General features: G+C 41.4%; 2 protein-coding genes across 2 annotated transcripts; one reads left to right on the plus strand and one right to left on the minus strand.

Annotated features, from left to right (window-relative positions):
* Nucleotides 1-313: 313 nt before the first annotated feature.
* On the minus strand, nt 314-10,957 carry LOC130164417 (E3 ubiquitin-protein ligase TRIM39). The gene is made up of 15 exons (XM_056369148.1): nt 10,779-10,957; nt 8,014-8,155; nt 6,396-6,663; nt 4,870-5,084; nt 4,605-4,709; nt 4,185-4,280; nt 3,220-3,453; nt 2,974-3,121; nt 2,542-2,589; nt 2,351-2,377; nt 2,183-2,247; nt 1,523-1,633; nt 1,115-1,233; nt 772-868; nt 314-670 (listed from the first exon to the last, which is right to left on the minus strand). The coding sequence occupies exons 2-15, from the start codon at nt 8,152-8,154 to the stop codon at nt 518-520; spliced, it is 1,827 nt and encodes a 608-aa protein (XP_056225123.1). The 5' UTR covers nt 8,155; nt 10,779-10,957; the 3' UTR covers nt 314-517.
* Nucleotides 10,958-15,246: 4,289 nt separating this feature from the next.
* On the plus strand, nt 15,247-16,595 carry LOC130164661 (ladderlectin-like). The gene is made up of 5 exons (XM_056369540.1): nt 15,247-15,389; nt 15,528-15,637; nt 15,741-15,875; nt 15,967-16,072; nt 16,284-16,595. Exons 1-5 carry the CDS (start codon nt 15,329-15,331, stop codon nt 16,370-16,372), a joined length of 501 nt encoding a protein of 166 aa, XP_056225515.1. The 5' UTR covers nt 15,247-15,328; the 3' UTR covers nt 16,373-16,595.
* The last annotated feature ends 237 nt before the right edge of the window (nt 16,596-16,832 follow it).

The following is a 16,832-nucleotide window of genomic DNA, read 5'->3' on the forward strand; positions in this document are numbered from 1 at the left end:
ATACGCTTAATTGCCTTCTTGCCAAGAGTTAAACAAGAAGATCAATACCACTCTTGTGTCAGCAGCCAGTTTGCTTATCTTAGGGTAGAGACAGGGGGACAGAGCCAGCTGTTTTTCCTTCTGCTCCCAGTTTTTATGCTAAGCTAGGCTAACAGGCCTAAGGCTGCAGCTTCATTTTTAATATACATATATGCAAGTAAGGTATCAATCTTCTCATCAAACTATCAGCAAGAGAATGAAAGTCAAACTGTTCCTCTAAATTCAATCCTGAAGTGATGACAACAGAAATAATGCTCAAACTCAGACATGCAGATTATCGCAAAATGTGATTGTTTTATTAAATGATCAGTGAATCATTTAAGGTACATCAAAATGTTCCACCTATATAAACTATTCACAGTCAGACACCAACATCTGCCAAAAGGATTATTTTTCTTTTTACAGGAACACTCAGTGCATGAGTATGTAAAAGAAAAAGAAGAAGAAGAAACAACAAGTAACTTCCAGGTGTTTTCCGTCACTCTATCGTATTTACCGGTGTGATAATCAGCGGCCCGTCGTTCTTTCCGGATTTATTAGTACAAGGGCTGAAGAACGGCAAGATGCATTCAGTGAAAGTGTCATTGAAAGTGTAGATGTGGATTTTAGCATCAACGTTGTAGAACGACACCTGTAGAGGAAAAGGACGACATTTGGTATTATTAGAAAACAGAAAATACACAGTGAGTGTAAAATACTGTCAAGTCAAGTTAAGTTTTTCCCATACTGTACCTGTCCTTTCTCAAAGTCCACAAATACCCCAATCTTATGTGGTTGGAGGTTCAGATGGACGTCTGTGGAGGGTTCGGTGCGAAAGGCGTACTTGTTCCTGAGGAGAGGAACGAAGAGGAAGTAAAGAAGAGTGAAATACAGGAAAAAGAAGAAAAGAATTAAATGTCTGCCATATTTTCTACCAGGTGGTCATTTTACAGTTACAGTATGTTATCTCTCTCTTTTTTGATATTTTACTACCATATCCCAGATCTCATCATCATCATCTACCCTCTCTTATCTCTCTTATCAATTAAACGTGTCACATTTTGGACAATTAACTGATGACTAATTGAAAACTCACTTGTTTCTTAGGCTGAGGAACCAGTATCCATTGACTGGGGTAACGTCAATCTTCCCCTTCCTGTTGATTGATTGCCTGGCCACCCCCAGATCCCAGTCCGTCTTCCCACCCACCTCCACCTCCACAGGAAGCAGAACATATGATCAAACATGGAAACATATGAACATACGATCTTTATTTTCGAGATCAAAAAGTAAGAAAATATTTTAAAATATGCTCATTATCAAAATACTGATTTAGATTTAATAATATCATCTTTACACCACTGCACACACCAGATATTTGTTATTTCTGCAGCCAATATTGCACATTGTTTGCAGTATATACACATATTTCCAGGAAACTAACAGGCAGACAAGATCATTTTCAGGGTTGATTAATAACTACTTACTGAGGAGATCATCTTACCTCCCAATAGTGTCTCCCAGAGGAGATGGCCTCCCTCCCCAGGACACAGACGACTCTGTCGAACCTCTCCAGATTGTCTGGAAGCAGCTGGTGTCTGTCTCCACACCTCACCTGCAGAAAGACACTTTATCAAAACCGGACTTTTACACACAGGTGCTCATTTCATTTAAGCCTTGAAGATCATATACACACAGATACAGAGTTCAAACCCAAAAGAGGACGATACTCTGTGACAACATTTGCACACTGAGGTGAAGGGGTTTGAGATCATCGTCTTGAATTGATCTTGAGAGTGTGTCGTAGATGATTCGTATTTGGTGCACAAATACTAAAGGCAGATTTTCCAAGTTCAGAGTAAATTTGACTTGAAGCACAGGTCAGAGCGACTCATACTGCCAAACATTTTGAAACATATCCGTGTATATTGTTGTAACATAGTGCTCCCACGTGGTTTATGCAAACACGAAAAAGCTCCTAACTACTTTTCCTACCAAAAACCAAAAGCAGACCTAAATTTTATTCTTGATTTTAAAACAAATATTCTTGAATTCTTGAGCTTGAGCCTTTGGGACTGAGGGATTTATACGATGTAAAAAGTTCCAGTCCGTATGATTAATTATTATTGTTATGTGTGTTATAATAATTTAACAAGCGTCTCACACTCTTCATGTCCTCTGACAGAATCAGTCTGGGATGGGCAGTGTTGGAGTCCAGCGTTACATCCACTGTGTCGAAGAAAAATATAGAAAGATACAGATTCTTGTTTAGCAACATCTAAATATATTGTGTGTCGACTCCTTTTATTCGCTCTGTGTGATCGTAACATACCTGCGTACTCCTGAACCCTCCTCATCCCTGCAGAGAAAGCAGAAGTGTTTCAGTAATACAGTAAAAACTACTGTATGTGATTAAGTGTTTAAGGTTAGTGTCACGACCGGTGTGTATCTGGATCTCTGCTGTGTAAGGTGGATGGCAGATATCGTTCACTGGTGTGTGTGTGAGCGGGAGTGGACACTCACTGGGCTGTGCTCGGACCGGACTGGGCTCCACCACAGTGGGAGGAAAACCTGGATAGGAACGAGACGAAATGGATCAACAACAAAAAAAACGGAAAAGTTGTGAAATGAAAAAGAAAAACATTGAATAAAATTCCAATAATTATGGAATAAATGCGCCAAATTAGGGAATTATAACCTTGGAAAACAAAAACTCAAGAGAAAGCTTTGGTTTAAAAACCATAATGAACTCCTCCACATGAGGGCGCTAACTCCATGCTTCATGACCATCTGTTGTGGTGCTGCTCTTAGTTTAAAACTCCTCCTCTGCCACTAGACTTTGAATATCAATCAGCAGTGAGCGACCATTTTCTCATGTTTCTACATACTCGAGCCTCATTAGCTCGACCAGTCAGATCTCTCTGTCCCGTGCCCTGTGCTTTGCAAGTCACTGACCTGTTTCTGCGACATTCTTCAGCTGCTCCTGGAACCTGTCCACCAGCGCTGCCAGAGACCTGTAGATGGTCCCTGTTCCCAGGTCAGAGTTCACCGCCACTCCGGACCAGTCTCTGGCAGGTGGAGGGCTGGAGAGGACGGGAAACGTCTGGAAAGTAGGTGGAAAATAAATTTTAAAAAAGGGTGAGAAATGACCCAGAAAAATGATCTGTATATCATCAAACTGAACCTGAGACTCTCACCGACCTTGACACAGTGATTGTGGTCGTCGGACTGGGCGAGCTCGGCGAGGGCGCTTCCTCTCCTCCGCAGTTCTTCGACCTCCAGCTCCAGCTGACGTATCATGGCGTCGGCCTGGTGCTCGGCCGCCCTCCGACTCATCTCCATCACTTCTATCAGCTCTGCCTGGGAGCGCTCAATGGCGGACACCAGTGCGAAAAACAGGCCGACACTTCCTGCTGTCTCTCGCTCCACCGCCAACTGGGGAGAGAAAATGTGAAATGTGTGAGATTTCTTTTCATTATCTGCATGGAGATTCCCAGATAAGGTGTAACACCCAAAACAGATGAAAACATGCAGTAATAACAGAAATGCACAGTGCCAAAAGTCAGGTATATATTTATGCAAATTTGGCTAAAGCCCTGAAAGTTTGGTCAAATCCTTCAAAATCAGGGAATAAACCTGGGTGCACCTGGGTGGAAACCTTAACCCATGAAACCCAAAAAATATTGTTTGAACCCAAAATGTGAAGAAACAACCCCAATAAATATATATATAGGAAACTGGGTAAAACCCCAGGATGGAATAAATACCTCAATCAGGGAATTAAACATTGAAAATAGATTTGAAAATCTGAATATTTGGTCAAATCCTTAATAAATTTGGAAATCAACCAAAAAAATTAGAAAGAAATTTGGGTGAAGCCCCAAAACTTTGGAAAACATTTGAGTGAAACCCCAAGAATTCTTGAAATAAATCTCCCATATTAAGGAATTAAAACCTTGAAGTCACTTATAAACCCCACTGTAAAAATGTGGGTGAAGGAGGAGCGGGAAATAAAAGACTGAAAAACAGCTAATAATTGGATGACAGGAGGATTTACAGGTTTTCCCACAAAGGTTTAGTATTAAAAAGAATGTGTGTGTGTGTGTGTGTGTGTGTGTGTGTGTGTGTGTGTGTGTGTGTGTGTGTGTGTGAGACTTGAGACTTGCCTCCAGATCGGCCACTGACATTCGGAGCTCTTCGATCTTCCTGATTCTCTGTCTGATCATCTCCTTGATCTCCTGCTCCAACACACTTAGCTGTGACTACACACACACACACACACACACACACACACACACACACACACACACACACACACACACAATTTCTTAAAACCAACAAATTTCAAAGACAAAACAGCGAATTTGAAATTTCCCTCTCCAGTTTCCATTGTGCTGGAAAACCTCCAGACTGTGATGTGTCATTAAATTGACTTGTCTGACTCAGATTTCCAGACATGTCACATGTCAACAATCGCAGCCTTCGTGCTGTTCTTCCTCTTTGTCATGTGAGTAAACTCCCTGAAGCTCGAGGGATTCACTCCATCAGACTGTCCCTCGTCCCTCTCTCTGTTTTCTTTTCTTTACCTTGGTTTCCGTCCACTCATCTTCGACAGTCACCGTGTCGTGATCCTGATGGTCCTCGGTCTCACACTCAGGACAGATACACACTCGGTCAGTCCTGCAGTAAATCTAGAGACATAAAGAAAGTCAAGAGGACACAAAGTCATGAAGTATTCTCACGTGTTCCTCAATAATTTATAATAATAAGTTTGTTGAGTTTCAAACAAAAAGGGCCGCAGGAGTATTAAATGAAAGACATTCGTTTATGATGTGGGTAAAAGTGTGGTACCAGTATTCCTCTGTGGTGGATCTCACAGAGAGGGAGGCTCTGGCTGCTTGCAGCCCCGCTCACGGTGAACCTTCTCCGGCCGCTGGAGTGGGAGAATGAGGGAGGAGGCGGCGGAGGTCCGGAGGAGTGGTTCAGGGCAGCGATCGGACTGTTGTTCGGTACCGAAGAAGCCAGTGAGGTCGTGGCGGGTGGTAACAACATTGGGATGGAGTTACCTTCCAAGATGGAGGACACAGGGATTGAGAGAAGGTTGAACCATCTTAAAATATCTCAACAACTGCTGGATGGATTGTCATGAAATTTTGTGCAGACATTCATGGTCCCCAGAGAACCAATCCCACCAACTTTGATGAATCCTTCAATTTGGTTTATAATCAAACTCCTGCAGAATTAATGACATTCGCATCGGCTTCCACTTAGCAAGCGTTAGCATTCTTACATCCTGAACTAACATACGTCCTACACTTGTTAACACGCTGACATCAGCATTAACATTCACAGACCTACTGTCATATCTGCAGCCTCTTTGTCCTGCTACAGATTGCTGCTATGCAGCATATCTCTGACAAGACAGTCGTGCGTCATCTGCAGAATGTTAATAAACCGAGCCGACTGGATGTTGACCTCGTTTTCCAGCGCTGCTCCACTAAACCAACACATTCAGTCCTCTGACAGTTGACCTGGAGCACCAGAGCATCCAGCACTGCCATGTGTTTGATGAATGAGTACGGATTCTTGAAGTACCAGCGTCTTATCAGGCTGTCAGTGTTGTTTATGTGCAAAATTAATTACATTATTTACATTAATTTGGCAGAAAGGACGTGGAGCAAGTGCATCCAGCCTCTGCAGGAACAAGAACACCTGTGCAAAAGCTTCTTTTTTGGAACGACTGAATTAAACATGACGCTTACTTAAGAGCAGGCAGTCACCAGGATGTGGTCGGGTGAACTGCGAGCATTCAAAGCACATGACTATAACTCCAGAGACCGGGGTTCACACCCAAAGCCCCATCTGCGGTTGGGCTTAAGCAACGACTGCAAGTTTGGTTGCTAATAATAAACAATAATAATACATTACAACACACACTAAAAGATAAAATGCACGTACAAGGCTTAAAATACAAAATAAATTAGAATAAATGTAATTGCATAAAAACAAATAAGATTAAGTGCTGGTATTGGAGTTAAGTTGTCTAGTAGTTCAGTATCAACATATTTGTGACGTTAATCAAATCTTAAAGGGTATTTCTATTGATAATGATATATTTAGTAATATCCTGAATTATAATATATCATATCCTTTTTAATTTTTATTTCTTTTATCCTACATCATTGGACTTATTTTGTCTGTTTTATAATAAAATCTGAGGATTTTTATAAATTTTTGATTTTAATTTGCTTCCTTTTGTGAAACTTGGGTTTTGTAAATAATCATCCGTATTATTATTGTGATTATTATCAGTGTGTTTGTGAAGTTTCAGTCTGTTTTCATGCAGGTGAAGAGGAGGACATGTCTGTCTGTCTCACCTTGGGACGGAGCCTCATAGGTCAGCGTCATCTGCGGCTTTGGTAGAGTTTGAGGCAGCTTCCTCCTCAGCTCATCAAATAAATCATCTGGTAACGCTCCATCTCCCCCTCCCCCTCCTCCTCCTCCTCTCCCCCCTCTCCTCTCCCTCCCCACGACTCCCGCTCCCCTCATGGATCTAAACTGCTCGGTGATCTCTCGCAGCGTCCTGTTGATGTGGAGGTCCGGCTTCTTCTGGAAGGTTTTCTTACACAGAGGACACTGACACACCTGAGAGAGGGAGGAGAGGAGAGGAGAGGAGAGGAGAGGAGAGGAGAGGACACGAGAGGAGAGAGGAGAGGAGAGGAGAGGAGAGGAGAGGAGAGGAGAGGAGAGGAGAGGAGAGGAGAGAGGAGAGGAGAGGAGAGGAGAGGAGAGGAGAGAGAGGAGAGGACACGAGAGAGAGGAGAGGAGAGGAGAGGAGAGGAGAGGAGAGAGGAGAGGAGAGAGGAGAGGAGAGAGAGAGGAGAGAGAGGAGAGAGGAGAGGAGAGGAGAGGAGAGGAGAGAGGAGAGGAGAGGAGAGGAGAGAGGAGAGGAGAGAGAGAGGAGAGGAGAGGAGAGGAGAGGAGAGGAGATGAGAGGAGAGGAGAGGAGGAGAGGAGAGAGAGGAGAGGAGAGGAGAGAGGAGAGAGGAGAGAGAGAGAGAGAGGAGAGGAGAGGAGAGGAGAGGAGAGAGGAGAGGACACGAGAGAGAGGAGAGGAGAGAGGAGAGGAGAGGAGAGGAGAGAGGAGAGGAGAGGAGAGGAGAGAGGAGAGGAGAGGAGAGGAGAGAGGAGAGAGAGGAGAGAGGAGAGAGAGAGGAGAGGAGAGGAGAGGACACGAGAGGAGAGGAGAGGAGAGAGGAGAGGAGAGGAGAGGAGAGAAGAGGAGAGAGGAGAGGAGAGGAGAGGAGAGGAGAGGAGAGGAGAGGAGAGGAGAGGAGAGGAGAGAGGAGAGGAGAGAGAGGAGAGGAGAGGAGAGGAGGAGAGAGAGAGGAGAGGAGAGGAGAGGAGAGGAGAGAGGAGAGAGAGAGAGGAGAGGAGAGGAGAGAGGAGAGGAGAGGAGAGGAGAGAGAGGAGAGGAGAGAGAGAGGAGAGGAGAGGAGAGGAGAGGAGAGAGGAGAGGAGAGGAGAGGAGAGGAGAGGAGAGGAGAGGAAAGGAGAGGAGAGGAGGGGGAAAGTGGACAAGAAAGGAAGGATGGATGAATGGATGGATTATTGATTTTTAAACAATGCACACAACCTGCATAATAATGCTACTTTTGGGCTCTTACACATTAGCATTAGCTTACATTTACCTAACAGGGGTAACCAACACTTTCTTCAACAGATAATTAACCCATGATGAAACTGATGGTTAGTGTGATCAAAATATATGCTGCTACATTAAAGATAAAAACAGTGATGATAAGAAAGTCCTCTAACACACATGCAATACATGAATAGTGACCACAAGAGAGACAAAGAAAGAAGGACAAAAAAAGAAGAAAATAAGGAAGAAAGGAGGAACACAAAGTGAAGGAAGGAAGTAAACAGCAAGATAAAAAAAAGGACACCTGTACACCATGTCTTAAACTTCACAGTGTACACACTCACACACACCTTGGATCCGTCCCAGTATCTGCTGATGCAGGCCATGCAGAAGCTGTGGCCGCACGGTGTGGTTGAAGGGTTGGTGAACACATCGAGGCAGATGGAGCACTGGAACTGCTCGTCAGACAGAAAACTGCCACATAAAGACATCCTGCAGGTGGTCAGAAGAAAAATATCTCAGCAGCTACAGACCAGATTCTCATCAAATCTGTTTGGACGGTCTCCAGAAAACAGATTCAACTTTTTTTTTAGGACCATTTGTGTGGAAAGCACCACAACCACAAGTCTGAACACATTCTGTATAAACGCTGCTGCAGTGATATGATCCTAAAACGCTTTGTACAGACAGAACCGGGAGCTTTCCAACGATGTTTAACCTGTCGAGGGTTGTGTGAAGACACAAAGACCGAAGCGTCCAACGTTTGGTTTTAAAATTAACCAACACATTTGATCATGATGTTACGTCATTAATTCAAACTGCCAGATTTCCATTAATTTAGCTGTACACGTTCATGGTCCCCAGAGGGATGAATCCCAGTAACCTTTGTTCTAGCAACAGTTTGAGACCGAAAAGAAAATGAAATGCGCAGATTTGCACAAACTTTGTTCGACATATTGATGCTCTCCAGGGGATAAACCCTTTTTACTTGCATAACCCCCACGACCTGAACTCTGTCGTCAACCTCAGGACAAACTTTTTACTTTCTGTCACACATACAGGTAATTCATCACTGTCTTGTTTGTTCCGTCGAACAGTCTTGGTCGTGTCATGTTTGACCTTTTAAGTGACAGTGAAACTGTTACATAAGGAGCCGCTTATCTATCGTCATATGGACAAGCCAGTGCAATCAAAACAAAGTGGTGATGTTATGATGTGTGTTGTTGTTTTTGTTTGTTTGTTTGAAATGGAAGTGTGACATGACTGAGAAAGTAAAGGAGGTGAACGGGAAGGAAAGTAGAGTGAAGCAAGTTATTATTAAGAGCTGAAGTCATGATTGATAGATGGACACATTATATAACACCTATATTTTCCTTGTCGCCACAAATCAGATAAGGATTGTCTTGGAATGAAGCAAGGCGAGATTCTGCCCTGCATTATCACGTACAGCACATATAAACACATGTTTGTACAGGTGACATTTCACTTGATTCTAATGGGGAAGTGCACTTTAAATAGCTTCTGATACCACAAGTATAAATTTATCCACAGTAGTATCTACTTTTCTCCATTATCTACTCCGTGCATCCACTCTCTGGGGAGCTGGAGACTCTCCCAGCATGCTCTGGGTCAGATGCGTGGTGTGCCAAGGATAGTTTACATGTCCATTAGAGCTAACACATACAGTACAGATGTTTGTTTTGAGGGTGTGGAAGAAAACCCACGAAGAGTAAAATTCCACACAGTTGAAGCCAAATAATCATTAACTAAAAGATACTAGAAAATAAATAAAAGAAAGAGACAATAGAACCTAAAATAATAATGATTTTACCACATGTATGCAAGTATTGATTATTGTTTATAAGTGCAAGTGGTTCGTTTTCAGTAACAGCAATTCACACCCACATCATTGTCTCATGATGGAAAGTTCAGTCTTTTGCAGACATTCTTCTTCTCTGTCAAAACCCAGTGCCTACATTACCCAAAATGCAATTTGACCAAACACACATGTGTACTGTAGCCTCAAGCAGAGATAATGAGTGGGCGACATAGGTCTCGTTAGCGCACTTCTTTCTAAATCTACAACCTCAGATTTTCTTTTTTAATTTTCAAACTTCTTCAGTCCCAACCCGAGGCAACAAGTCAGATCTCCCGCAGCTCCTTCTGGCTTCATACAACATTTCTTTCACATACGCAACAGTAGCCTCCTCCCAAAGGCCCGTGAACAGAGTTCCCCTTTATTTAAAAGTTTAAATGCTCCTCTGTAAACACAAACACAAACACAGATACACACTGCTTATATGACATCCATGTACAACAACACACGTCCGCAATAACTGACAGTTTGGCTTTATTGTCAATTGAGAAGCAAGAATTAGCCTCAACAGTCTCCTATGGTTAGAAGGAGTGGGGGTTTTAAATTAAATAATAAAATGTCTGACCCTTTCAGCAGCTCTCTGCACCTGCCTCTAAATTCTTCTGTAAGGTGTTTGAGCTTCTTTACGCTAAAGGAAGTTGGTGTGCAGCCAAGTGATTACTAAACAAAAGCAATCACATAAAACATCATTAAAATGTGTAACTAGCCACAGGACACACTCCTCACAACTTCATAAAAGAAAAAATGAGAGCGTAGTGTAAACTAAAGAGCCTTTCACAATAAAATGCTTGACTGAAGCACCACATGAGAATATAATGAATAAAGGTTGAGCATTTTATTTTTAGGCTCTAAAAAACCTTTTATCTCACTGGTTAAAAATAAAAATAGGCTTCCTTCCTCCTGGTTCTTTGGGATGAGGATGATTTGGGAGTTTTAGGAAATACATTTTTACAAGGAGCTTCAATGAAGAAATGCAGAAGATCAGTCGATTGACCAATTAGTCAATCGAAAGAAAAATAATTGAAAACTTTCTGTCATTTTTGAAGCACAAGGAAACATTCTGTGGTTCCAGCCACTCGATTGTGAAGTTACTCTTTTTTTAAATTTCATATCAGTGTAAATTGACAATATTTTGGACTTTTGGTTTGGAAAAAATCAGATATTAAAGTCATTGTTTGTTGCATCTTGACATACTCAAAATGAGCTTTAAACATGAAATAAAAGAATAAAAGCTGATACCTTAGTGCAGGTGAGACAATTGATGTGGTTGTCGTCTTATTTCTGGTTTTAAAGTATTTCCAGAAAGCTCCAGAGATGAACCTAAACTCTTCTAATGTTATCTATATTGTGTCTTGATCTTTAGAGGTCTTATCTTAATCACTCACACACTCCCTTATGAAGTGTGTCTGCTTCTCAGGCTGTGAAATATAAAGGTTTGCATGAAGGTTGTGATTTTCCTTTCTCGTGGAGAGGAAAGTCACACCACGCCCACTCACCAGTCGTGCTGCATCGACCTGTTTGCCAGGTCGATGCAGCACGACGGGTTAAAGTGGGAGAATGATACATACACAGAGAGAGTAGGTCAAACGGCCTCTATGTGCAACCTATATTTCTAAATCTGTCAACAACATTTCTGTTTTGAGTTTCAGCCTCAGAATGAGTCGTGGGAACAATGTGCTAATCGACTTTCTTTAGCTATGAAAAGAACTGCATAAGAAATGTAAATATGTAACACTAACACTATATTAAAGCTTTAATCATATTTACATTAACAATGGATGAAACAGTTATAGTGTATAATGTGAAAACTTGTGTTGTACAGGGAAAAAAGTTGATTGCCCTGTTAGAAGTTGACTGTTTACCTAGCAATTGATAGCGACCAAAGGTAAAATAGTTGTTGCAGTGATATCTTTCGAGATTTGTAAAAACATCCCTCTGTGTATTTTAAACTGCTCTTCAGCATTTTTGCATAGATGAGCCTTCAGATTCACATATCTAAAACCGAAGCCGGACTTCCTGGATCATTTGTCATTGTCTCAGCAGTTCCTGAAGCAATAACACGTCCCCAACACTCCAGTGCATGTTTGTTTTTGGTCTGAACTAGTGCTAGGAGTCTAGAAATTAAGCTAGCAGCCCCATGAGGCTGTACTTAGGCATTGTAAACAAAATGCCAATGCTAATAGTGACAATGCTAACACATTGATCATCATTTTAGTTTAGCAAGCTAATATTTGCCATCTATTACCCATTAAATTTGGGATTTATTACCTTGAACTATCAAAATACTTTAGCTGATGTGAGGTGTTTGTTTCCTAGCTTTGATATAATCTAGGTGGCTATGTTTTGGAGACGAGCTAACTAACAAGCCTTTGTGTGCGTGCTAAGATAAGCTAATCAAATCCTTTAAATTGGCTATTTGTAAGTTTTATCTGCTGCTTAACATGATTTTCTTACCGGAAGCAGGTGGTGGTGACTGTGGCTTGACAAGAACTTCAGCCATCGTTGCGTTTACAAAACAAGAGGTTATAATACGCCCTGCGAGCAGCGCTACTTCTTTGGGGCAGATTCAAGGGTACAGTGACTCGCTATCTGAAAGTGACAACACGGGCAAAGGCTAGCTGGTTAGCGTGCTAACTTCAGTAAGAAAATACATGATTGAGAGAAGACTTAACATTGGCGTTGCTTTCCACTGCTGGAGTCAGCTGTTGGTGAATAAAGGAAGGAAGTTTGATACTTAAATCACAATGTTTCTTCTAAACTGGTAAGTAAACAGCTACTAATGCTAACGTTAGCTATGTAGCAAAACTAGCAAAACTTACAAATAGCTCCTTTAAGGATGCATTAAATAATATATGGTCTTGTCTTCAAACTCATCATGAAACTTAACACAGAAATAATGATTTTCGGTTTTGTTTTGTTTTGTTTTGTTCTTGTTTTGTCTCAAGATAAAAATAAAACAATCTCTTTCCTCTGCTCGTCTTGCAGCTGTTATTTCTGTCTTCATGACTGTTACTGTACCACGACCTGCAATTTAAGGACAATAGCTTTAACAACAACAACTCCACTGTGGCTTGGACACTGTGAGAATAATAAAAATATCTCTTCTTATCGTCTCCTTCATCCGTGCCAGGAATCTTCACGAGCGATATAGAGCTGTGAGAAATGTGCTTTCTGCCACCTGCATGTTTCGGCTCACTTTCAACTCCTTGCTCACTGTGTGTGTTTTTGTTTGCGCCAAGTTATTCAGGCCAGAGTCGCCTCACATTTTTCACGTTTCCCATTCCTCTCGGCTAATGATGCGCTACCGCTCAGAGCGAGATAAGCGGACGCACAGACAGCGTGTACCAAAACAGGATGTTGTGCTTCTGTTAGAAAACATTGTCCTTAACCATGCTGCTGACTCAGTCCCTGAGTATTTCCAACTTGTGGCACATGCAGATACATTTTTCTGGTTGATTTCAAATACGCACACCGAAAGAAAAATAGCTAAATTGATAGTAGGCGTTCACACAAGTCAATTTTTTTTTGCTATCCTGTGAAACTGTCTCCAAAATGGCAGCTTTTCATGGGTAATGTAAGAAAACTAATGTATTTGTTAAGATGTCCCCATGGTTTTTGAAATGTTTTACTTGGCTTAGGAAGTAGCTTAATTTTCTCAGCCTGAACCTTGAATCATTCACTCAACTCAACAACTTTGGCGATACGTGGTTTTCACTGGACGGTGACAGTTTTTGGTCAATTTCACCTGTTAATGTGCAACTTAGCTAATATATATAATATAATATATATCGCTTTTAGAACCATTTGTTGACAAATTTTATCCCTAAATGTCCCTAAAAATCCTGCAAGTTCAAATTCAAAGGTACTTTATTAGCGTGACTAACTTCCCTTCACATTTAATTATCTCCCAATCTGCAGTACCAGTCGTACTTTTCCTCTTGTACATTCTGCACTGTCACCTTTATGTTATTGTTTCACAGTAAGAGCTGTTGCTCAATCTCAGCCAGGTGATAACCGTACCTGCACCGGCTGATACAAAATGGGGTGATCCAATGACCGAACCTGGCTTCGAACCGAAACTATTTTTGAGCAGATGCCCAAATCTAACCTGTCAAGATTTCACATGGCTCACCTGTGTGTTTCCCCTGCACTGTACACCTGTGACTCATTCTCGCCTCAGCTGCTGCACATTAATAATTCTGTCTGAAAATAAACACAGTCATACCTGTTGTCAAACTGCTCAGATGGACTGCACCCATCTTTGATCGTGGCCTGCATTTGGATGATGACTGCACAGTTTTAGTGGGTGTATCTTTTGCACGACTGTTATCATGGTGACAAAATCTGCCTAGGTGTCTCGCGAACCACATTTTGCCACAATGACACACACTCAAACATTCACAAGGTGAAAACAATACCAGCTGTCAATTTCGGTAATAATAACATTCCAGTTCCTGGTTTCTTTAATTGTCCATGCTGGGAAACGTCATTAATGTTATGAACAGTTACACCTGTGCTTTTCCTGTTGTGACACGTCAGAGTTTCGACTGTGGGAAAGATCCGTTGCTCTTACTGTTTCTTGTCAAGCCCATTTACCTGCCTGAACTCCTTTTCCTCATCTGCTGCTGTTGACCAGGTTCCTCTGGCTTGTTTCCTTCTCTGAACCAGCACACCTCTTGGTTAAGCCTGGTTTAACGTCAAACTGTAGCTGCCTCTTGTCTGCAGCTGGATCCTGTTACAGCGCAATCAGTTTTCACCTTGTGAGTCTCTATGACAACAAGACTTGGAGAAGCTGGGAATGAGTGATTGCACCTGGTTGTTGTTGCTGATGTTTTTAAATTGGACAAATCTAAGTTCTGTAAAGTGGGAAAAATTAATCATATGACAATCTGTGATAAGGACATAAATAAACAGACAAGCTTTAATTCTTTATGTCATGTTTACCAAAATAAAAAACATAATAATTGATACAAAAACCCCTTCAATGCAAAAGATTGTTGTATTTGGCTTGTGGATACACTCGTGGGCATCTCCAATCCTCATACCATATTCAATGCCAGTGTTTCTCTCCTCAATACCAGTTGTTTTCACACAATGCTACTTCTCAGAAGTAGCATCATATGAAAACAACAGAAAAGAGAAGCATCTCTTATCATGCTGCTGCAGGATTCTCACCTCGGCAGCTGTATGAAGAAGTGAGTTTCAATAAAGCTAAATCATTGGTGGGATAAGTATATATAGAAAAAAAATTCACTGTTGACTTTTTTTTGTTTTCAACCAAGACATCTCTCCCTTAACCCTTCCGCGGGCATTTTTGTACATTTTTCTCAACTTTTTTTTTTTGGATTGATAAACATTTTAAATCATCATACATCAATATTTTTTTCTACTTTTTTTTCATAAATCAAATAAACAACTTCAAACTTGCTCAAAACTACCAAACCTGAGCATATAAAACTATTACATCAGCATGGCCAGCGCTAGTGGTGAGAAAACCTGTCTTCACATTATTTGGATGTGACCCCCTCTGTACTGAGAACATTATATTTAATTTTTTACCAAGAAATTTTGACACTCTGGCCTTTGTTGTAATGGATGAGAAGATAACATTTTACACAAGAGTTGACAGGTCAAGGTCACAGACAGATGCTGAGAAGATAATTCTTTCCCCACCTCTTCTGCTTTTTTTTTTAGTTCTTTTATACCTTGTCCTCACAAGTATTAGTGAAGACTTGTCTGTCGCCTCATTGAGGGTAGTCATCTTCTTCAGCATCTCCATCATCTCCACCATGAAGACGCTGGCTGTGTTGGTGCTTCTTTGCACCGTGATGGTTCAGACCGGAACGGCTCGTAAGTGTTAATGTTTGTGTGTGTGTGTGTGTGTGAATAGATCTAAGGTGAGGTCGCATGGAGCCTGCCCAAAATTGCCATCAAACACAAGGGTTAATCCAGATAAAGGGCCTTTCTTTCTTCTCTATTTTGCTTCAGGAAGGAGAAACCAGTTCAGGAGGGCATCATTTTGCCCCGTTGGTTGGACTGCGATCAGAGGACGCTGTTTCCGCTTTGTTTCAGCTGCGACGTCTTGGGGTAAAGCTGAGGTAATCAGGAAAAATTTGATTCAGATTCAGAAATATTTTTTTCAAGCGTTCTTTAATGTTTAAGTTATTTTTCTGTGGTAATTGCACTTTATCTCCGCGACAGAAACACTGTCAGGTCATAGGTGGACACCTCGCATCTGTGCACAACGCTGCCGAGTATCGCAAAATTCAGAAGATGATATTGAAGGCCACGCGTGGGTTTCCACAAACATGGCTTGGAGGCAGCGACTGCCAAGACGTAGGCGATACCAACTTGCTTTTATCCTCATTCAAATATGAATTATTTACCAATTTATTCATACAGTTTTCAATTCTCCTGTGTCCTGTAGGAGGCTATATGGCTGTGGAGTGATGGTACACCTTTCAACTATATGCACTGTGGCACATTTAACAACGGTTGGTGGAATCAGCACTGCCTGCAAATGAACTATGGAGGTAAATCACACATTATTTGTATCAAGTGCTTTCTCTATGAATAGTGTGGATAATAAAAGAAAAGTATCTGGATATATACTTTAAAATCTCAAGTGACAAACGCTGTTAAAATGATAAATGATGACCGACAAAGTGACTTTGGTGTCGGTAAACAGTTTCAGCTTTTGGGTTCTGTGGCGTTCATTGACTCCTGTGTTCTTATTTCGTACAGCAAACAAGTGCTGGGATGATGTGAAGTGCAGCAGCCATCTTCCATCTGTCTGTGTCCTGGGTCCTGGCAAATTTGACGCAGTGGCCTGATGCACCCGTGAGGAAGCACAAAGACATATTTGTGTTTATGCTTTTGCTGTAACGCTTTTTAAGGAATGAAGCAATGTAAACAGGAGCTGGATTGTCTCTTAGGCCTCGTGTCTTTAATAAGAGAAGACTGGATGTGCTGTGTGGACAATGCTTTTTTGGCAAAACTTTATTGTAGAGAGTGAACTCTTCTCTTTTTCATGCAAAAATAAAATGCTCAAGCAATGACAGAGGCTGTTTTGTGAATCTGGTGTATGTCAAGATATGGATTAATAAGGACTTTAACGGCGCCCGCTATACATCCTTTTTACAACAAAGTAAAATTACTCTAATGAAAACGTGTCACCATTTCAAAAGTGTGTGCAGCGTTAGATCCTTAGATCTTTAGATCTTACCCGAAAGAATAAGAAGAATTTCAAATTGAGTATCCTACATATCCTGCAGTGTTCAAATATAATTAAAT

The sequence above is a fragment of the Seriola aureovittata genome, chromosome 23, assembly GCF_021018895.1.
Source record: "Seriola aureovittata isolate HTS-2021-v1 ecotype China chromosome 23, ASM2101889v1, whole genome shotgun sequence".
In the NCBI taxonomy this organism is placed as follows: domain Eukaryota; kingdom Metazoa; phylum Chordata; class Actinopteri; order Carangiformes; family Carangidae; genus Seriola; species Seriola aureovittata.

Coding starts and splice junctions, on each gene's coding strand:
- LOC130164661 (XM_056369540.1), top strand. CDS start 15,329: ATGAAGACGCTGGCTGTGTTGGTGCTTCTTTGCACCGTGATGGTTCAG. Junction 15,638..15,740: donor CGTCTTGGGGTAAAGCTGAG/GTAATCAGGAAA, acceptor TCTCCGCGACAG/AAACACTGTCAGGTCATAGG. Junction 16,073..16,283: donor CCTGCAAATGAACTATGGAG/GTAAATCACACA, acceptor TATTTCGTACAG/CAAACAAGTGCTGGGATGAT.
- LOC130164417 (XM_056369148.1), bottom strand. CDS start 8,154: ATGTCTTTATGTGGCAGTTTTCTGTCTGACGAGCAGTTCCAGTGCTCC. Junction 3,122..3,219: donor ACCACAATCACTGTGTCAAG/GTCGGTGAGAGT, acceptor CCTACTTTCCAG/ACGTTTCCCGTCCTCTCCAG. Junction 2,590..2,973: donor GAAGAATGTCGCAGAAACAG/GTCAGTGACTTG, acceptor GTTCCTATCCAG/GTTTTCCTCCCACTGTGGTG.